We start from the raw sequence: 6,986 nt of genomic DNA, 5'->3' as shown, positions 1-6,986 counted from the left end.
AGCATAAACCATAAAGTGATTCCAGAAATGCGCGTGCTGTTTTGCTGTGCTCGTGCGTGCGGCCAGTGGTGGTGGGAACAGGATACAGAGGGGGTGTTTGGTTGAGAAGTTTTAGGATTTTTTCTAGTCTCAGGGACTAATTAAAAAAAACTTTCTAATAGAGTCTTTTTTTAGTTCGTTCCTAGGGACTTTTCTCTGAGACTAAAAAGTCCCTGAACCAAACACCCCCAGAGTTGGGGAAAGGGTAGAGGATGATGGCATCATGGAGCTCGTCACCACCCACGGCATCGGCGCGGGGCCTGCGCCGCTCACCAGTCGCGGGCGGCGCCGGCTAACGGAAGGCGGGCGCAGAAGCATCTCGGAACGCCCGGGCAGCGAGCGAGCGCGCGCGGGGTAGGGTTCGGATTGATTGAGCCCGCGCCGTCTGTTTTTTTCTGGGGGCTCTGGCGCCGCCGGCCATGGGCGGCCTCCGCCTCTCCGCCTGGGCGGCCGCGCCCTCCCCCTGCCCCTCCTCCGCCACGGCGCGGGGCTTCCCGCGGTCCCCGTCGGACTGGCGCGGGTTGCGTGGGCGCCGCGGCCGCAGCCGCTGCGCCCCGTCGTCCCCGCCCTCGGCGTCGCCCGCGCTGTCTCTCGGCGCGGCCGGCCGGCTCCGGGTCGGGGCGGACCGCGAGTGGCTGTGGGACTGCCGCGGCGGCGGCCTCGGGGGAGGAGGAGGGGGCAAGAAGGACTACGCCAAGGAGATGGAGGCGGCGGTGCGCGTCGTCCAGGTCGCCTGCACGCTGTGCCAGCGGGTGCAGGACTCGCTCCTCCTTGCGGACCCCGGCTCCGGCTCTGGCGGCGTCCACTCCAAGCTCGACCGTTCTCCGGTCACCGTCGCCGGTTCGTACTGTCACTCTTGAGTATTACCACTAGTAGCATTCAGTGTTCAAAACATTTCATTACACACCCTGAATACAGTTAGCAGCCAAGTTAGTCAAACTTGAACTCTGCTGTATTGGTAAACTTATATTACTATTAGAGCGAGTCTAGATGCCTGAACGGGATGCTGCTTAGTAAGATTATTGGTGTTGAGTGTTGACTTTTGAATTGTGCAAGTGTGGTAATCCTTTTTCCCCATTCGATAAATAAGACTGCGTGTTTGCACTGGTATACTGGTTCGCCTGTTACAGTACTGATAGTGGGCTGCAAATGCAATTCAGCTTGCAGCCTCGCACTGAAATATAGTGGGTGTTTCAAGTTCCAACGTATCAAGAATGGCCCATATATGAATATTATGCAACAAATTTTGTCTACCCGTGACGTCACTGAGTACCCGGAGCTAAATGTATAAACATTATTATGCTATAAATTGGGTCTATGTGGTGGTTAGTTCCTAATAAATCCATCTGTATTCCTTATGCCAGATTGGGGCGTGCAAGCGACAGTGAGCTGGCTACTCTCAGATTGCTTTGGTGATGAAAATGTGTCAATCGTAGCAGAGGAAGATGATAAGACACTGTCTAGTAGCGACGGCACGGCTTTGCTTGAGTCTGTTGTCGCTGCAGTCAATGGTTGCCTGGTTGAAGCTCCAAAGTATGGGCTGAGATCCCCGGAGAAAGACCTCGGGCCTCATGATGTTCTTCAAGCTATACGGAAGTGCAGCTCTACCGGAGGTCCAAAAGGAAGATTTTGGGTGCTTGATCCTGTGGATGGCACGCTTGGTTTTGTGCGTGGGGACCAATACGCTATTGCCCTCGCCTTAATTGAAGACGGGGAAGTTGTACTCGGTGTTCTCGGGTGCCCAAATTATCCAATGAAGAAGGAATGGCTCAACTACCACCAACGGTACTACAGGTTGATGTCTAAGGTTGCTCCCCCTACATCAGGATCCTGGAACAAGGGTTGCGTGATGTATGCTCATAAAGGATGTGGCCAAGCTTGGATGCAGCCATTGGTTCATGACTTTGGTATGCTTAGTTGGCATAACTCAAGGGAGGTTCAAGTATCATCCGTCAGTGATCCAGTTTCAGCAACATTCTGTGAACCTGTTGAGAAAGCCAACTCGAGCCATTCTTTCACTGCCGGACTTGCCCATAGTGTAGGCTTAAGGTCAGTTCTTAATTTCACTGTCTATGTGGTACTTTTATTAACCATGATAATATTATTTCACTAGAGTGCAGAATTTATTTTATAGATTTACATGTGGTAGTTGGCATATGGTACTGCTGAATAGTAAATACTTTACATGGCCATTAGAATGAAGTGGTGGTAGCATTTTATTCTTGTCCCGTGTCATCTGCATGCGGGTTGCAAGTTTTGGCTTTTGGGTGCTGGTTATTGATTATTTTTTTGTGCTTGTTTTCCAGAAACCAGCCTCTGCGTGTGTACAGCATGGTGAAATATGCTGCAATAGCACGAGGTGATGCAGAAATCTTCATGAAATTTGCTAGAGCTGGATACAAGGAGAAGATATGGGATCATGCCGCAGGGGTGGTCATCATTCAAGAGGCTGGTGGAGTGGTAACGGATGCCGGAGGTTGCCCGTTGGACTTCTCCAGGGGTGTTTACTTGGAGGGTTTGGACAGAGGCATAATAGCTTGTTCCGGAGCGTTGCTTCATTGGAGAATTTTGCAAGCTGTTGATGCAAGTTGGAACTCATCAACGCTGTAATGCAAGCAACCCAAACCCTTGCAGTCAGACAGATGGCCTGATGCTGGTCATAGCATGCAAGAGTGAGTTTAGAAAGAACTTTTGCTCTGTTTTTATCAACCTCTGAACTAAAATTGGTCTGCCTCTGACCTTCCGATGTCTGTTTATTTACAGGTAACCCGACTCATTTTGGTATGAAGAATTAGTCTCCAGTATTCAATTAACGTTGAAATAGTGGAGCGTGTAGTAACCATAGCTTGTCTGCTCATAAACAATCTGCAGCACAAGATCGACGAACACCGTCATTTGTTCGCCAAGAGCATCTGTAAAGATGTTTACTGGCTATTTTGATGGTTTGTATCATCCGTTTTTCCCTCGGGCATAACTCATACGCTCCTTGGGTTGATGGCACGTCGACTAAATCATCAGTCATGAGCAGTTTGCTGAACCTGATAACTGGAATCTCTGAACCTTCGATAAACTGATCTCATGATGCATTTTCTGCAAATTTTCGCCTCTATATTATTATTATGCCTTCAGTTCTTCTCATTTTCCAGATGCTTGCGTTTCCTTGCACTCATATTAATGTATATAAAGTATATCAATCTCATGTGTATATATTCTCCATTGTCCACTCCACAAAGAAAGGAAAAATACAGTCACACGAATTTACCACAACAGCACAAGTAGCAATTTTTTTCATGGTAATAAAAACCATGATACAGACGGACTGACTGTGTGTACTGGACTGGACTGAGGCCTGCAAGTGATCAGCTGGAGAGCTGCACGGAGCAGCACTGGCTGAAGAGCTCCTTGCTGCCGTCCTCCACGTTGTTGTCATGGTCCATCTTGGGCTGGAAGCTGCTCCACGCCGGCGCCAGCCCCGGCGCGGCGCTGGTGTCGTAGCTGTGCACCAGCGAGACCGTCCTGAAGCTCTCGTCGTCGTCGCCGGCGATCTCGTACCCGGCGAGGAAGAAGAGCCGCGTCCCGACCACGGCCATGGTGAGGTACAGCTGCTGCGCCGATGGCGGCAGGTTGCTGGCGAGCAGCGCCAGGTCTGATAGTGCTGAGTGGTCCATGACGCTCCAGATGTTGAGCTCGCCGTCGTAGACCTCGACGTGGCCCTTCCAGCTGTTGAGGCAGTCGCCGGAGCTGAAGAGCCGGCCGGCCACCGCCACGATCTGGTTGGGCGGCACGTCCAGCTGCCACATCCCCGGGATGATCTCCCACACGCCGCGGGCGCAGTTGAACACCTCGGCGGAGCTCCGCTCCAGCGCCGACGACTGCGCCTCCCCGGGCGCGGCCGCCGGCGTGGTGCTCTCGGCGAAGCCGCCCACCACGTGGAACCCGCCCTGCCACGTCACGCCCACGCACTTGTACCGCAGCGTGCTCATGTCCGGGAGCGGCGACCAGCGGCCGGTCTCCGGGTCGTACACCTCGGCGGCGGCCGTGCCCCGCGCGCCGGAGAGGGAGCAGAGCCCGCCGGCGACGCAGATCCTGCCGCGGCACGGCGCGCATGCGAAGTCGACGCGCGGGACCAGCAGCGGCGCGCAGCAGCGCCACTCCCCGCGGCGCACGTCGTAGCGGAGCACGTCGGCGCGCACGCCCACGTCCGTGTCGCGGTAATCGCCGCCGGCCGCGGCCTCCCGGCGGCAGAGGCGGCCGCCGATGACGTAGACGGACTCGGCGACCGCGACGACGGCGAAGCCCTTGAGCACGTGGCCGTGGGGCACCCCCGGGAGGCCGCCGACGCGGCGCCACGTGTTGGCGCCCGGCTCGTAGCACTCGAGGCTGTTGGACGCGCCGTGCGCGAAGCAGGCGTATATCCTCACCTCGCCGCCGCCGCCGCCATGGTTGTCGTTGCCGGCGCCGGTGCCGCTGCTGCCAGTGCTGGACAGCGAGGGCGAGGTGGCCACGTCGCCTTCCAGGGACCCCATGGCGATCTCAATCACTTGTCGACGCGCTCGCTGCTCATCACCGCGACCAACCAGGGGAGTTGCAAGGAGGACGCGTGGCCTATATATAGGCGGGCGGGGGGAGCGCTGGGCCGCGTCCATGGCGGGCGGCGGACGGATCGAAGCATGGGGAGAGTGTTGGTCATTGGAAACTCCGGCCATGTCCAACGTAGCGTAAGCCGAGCTGCTAGAAGGCCTGTCTTGTTGCTGGAATGAGACGGCGGCACCCTTCGAGAGGACGGACGCCCGACGAAAGAGACGGGCGCCGTTTGACGAACAGTGCCGTGATCGCGTCCACGTGCCGTCCCGTTTTGTCAACGTGAATCGAACATGCGTCATTGCGTCATGCGTGCGCGAATTTTGGTATAGTCACGGGTAAACCCGCGCAACCGTCGGGCCGGGACCTTCATTTCTCAAGCCCGAGCCTGGCCCGAAGCCCGAAATACTTTATTTTCAAGCCTGAACCCGACCCAAAATCAAGCCCGAAGCCTAAAAGCCTGGCCCGAATGTTGTTTTTTAGTGTACGCAAGTGCAAGCCCAGCTCGAAATACAGAAATAGAGAAGCCTGGGCCCAGCCCGAACTATCTTCCGGATGGATGGAGTTGTTTTGTGTTGATCCTTAATCAATTGTCATCATTCCCCTTACTCCAAGTACCCGCACTTTATTCCCCTTACTAACTCCTTCACGGCACTGGATGTGGCCAAGGTGTTCATGCAGGAGATTTATAAGTTACACATGTTGCTATTAGGTATCATAGAAGACCGAGATCGCATCTTCACCAGCCAAGTGTGGCAGAAACTATTCCACCTGTGTCATACCGAGTTGAACATGACCTCTTCCTATCATCCGCAAACGGATGGACAGACAAAGAGAGTCAATCAGTGTCTCGAGACATACTTGTGCTACTCAGTGCACTCGTGTCCACGGAATTTGGCTAAATGGTTGGCCTTAGCTGGATACTGGTATAACTCCTGCTTCCACTCGGCTCTCGGACAGACCCCATTCGAGGTAATCTATGGGCATTTGCCAGGAGATTTTGGCATTTCCCAAGTGGAAGATGACACTTTGCCAGACCTAGCAGCATGGCTCAAACACTGAGAATTTCTGATGGAACATTTGCAGCAGCTGCTGAAGAAAGCCCAAGACACGGTGAAGGCTCAAGCTGATAAATATCGCACGAACGTATCTTTTGAAGTTGGTGATGCGGTGTTATTCAAACTACAACCGTTCATTCAGACTTTCGTGGCCCGCCCGTCGTCCGTTTCAGAAGCTTGCATTCAGGTACTACAGAAAGTACACGCACAGTTCAGACCAAGATTGGAGCATCAACATACCGTTTGAATCTGCCACCAACTAGCAAGATACATGTTGTGGTTCATGTTTCTCTGCTCAAGCGTGCAGAGGGCGCCACCATGCTGGTAAGTGCCGATCTACCACCTACTAACACTTTTCTACAAGCTCAACACATTGCGGCCTGTATCTTGGACCGGCAAGCAAGGTGTAGCGCAACCTTGCATCTTGGTGTAGTGGGAGGACCTCCCTGCATCGCTGGCGACTTGGGAGGATCCCCAACAACTACAACAGACATTTCCCACAATGCCGCCTTGGGGGCAAGGCGGCTTACAATGAGGGAAGAATGTCACGACTACTACCGTGTGTCACAGCCACTACGAGGACACTGACGCAATGGGCCCACGTGATAGCGAGAAGGGCGATGAGAGAGAGAGAGAGAGAGAGAGAGAGAGAGAGAGAGAGAGAGAGAGAGAGAGAGAGAGAGATGTAGGGTAGAACCCTAGTGGCCCGATATTTCACGATTGGAGGGGATTCCATGAAGAACACGAAGAACACGAGAGGAAAACACGAGGGAAACACAAGAGAATCACTCAACCAAATAAGATTCGATTACACATGCGCTAGATCCTCGAAACACAAAGAGATACACGATCCACAGTCAACTAGGGACGATACACGTAGCACGATCTTCTCCGTGAGGAGGTCTTGAGGTTCTTCCCGTGATGGGGTCTGAATCCGCTTGGGGGATCTTCTCCGAGGAGGCGCAATCTCCGAGGAGAAGGTAACCAAGTGGATGAGCAAAGCTCTCACACAAAAATGAGCTAATCCTTTGCTAACCCTAGAAAAGGGGAGGTGGAGTCGTTTATATAGGAGTTGGGGGCGAAGGGGTACATGGGCCTCGACCCAACATCATGCACGCAGGCACTGTCCGGATGATCTGGGTGTCGGTCCGGATGATCCAGGCTTCGGGGGTCCGGATGATCCGGGTCGGCGTCCGGATCGTCCGGCTGTGTCGGGGCTGCTGCGGGTGGTCTGGATGTCCGGATCCTGGCCCGGACGTCCGGGTGTGTCCGGATGATCCGGGACTGGGTCCGGATGATCCGGCTTCA

General features: G+C 54.3%; 2 protein-coding genes across 2 annotated transcripts; one reads left to right on the top strand and one right to left on the bottom strand.

The window, feature by feature from the left end:
* The first annotated feature begins 209 nt into the window (after positions 1–209).
* Positions 210–3,159, top strand: LOC123139402 (PAP-specific phosphatase HAL2-like). Its single transcript, XM_044559208.1, has 4 exons — positions 210–879; positions 1,404–2,088; positions 2,346–2,711; positions 2,803–3,159. The coding sequence occupies exons 1-3, from the start codon at positions 459–461 to the stop codon at positions 2,647–2,649; spliced, it is 1,410 nt and encodes a 469-aa protein (XP_044415143.1). The 5' UTR covers positions 210–458; the 3' UTR covers positions 2,650–2,711; positions 2,803–3,159.
* A 74-nt stretch (positions 3,160–3,233) lies between these two features.
* Positions 3,234–4,800, bottom strand: LOC123139403 (kelch-like ECH-associated protein 1). Its single transcript, XM_044559209.1, has one exon. It carries the CDS (start codon positions 4,743–4,745, stop codon positions 3,399–3,401), a length of 1,347 nt encoding a protein of 448 aa, XP_044415144.1. The 5' UTR covers positions 4,746–4,800; the 3' UTR covers positions 3,234–3,398.
* Positions 4,801–6,986: the final 2,186 nt, after the last annotated feature.

Source organism: Triticum aestivum, chromosome 6B (assembly GCF_018294505.1).
Source record: "Triticum aestivum cultivar Chinese Spring chromosome 6B, IWGSC CS RefSeq v2.1, whole genome shotgun sequence".
NCBI classification, from domain to species: domain Eukaryota; kingdom Viridiplantae; phylum Streptophyta; class Magnoliopsida; order Poales; family Poaceae; genus Triticum; species Triticum aestivum.
Note: the sequence above shows the minus strand (reverse complement) of the source record. Positions and strands in the feature narration are given on the sequence as shown.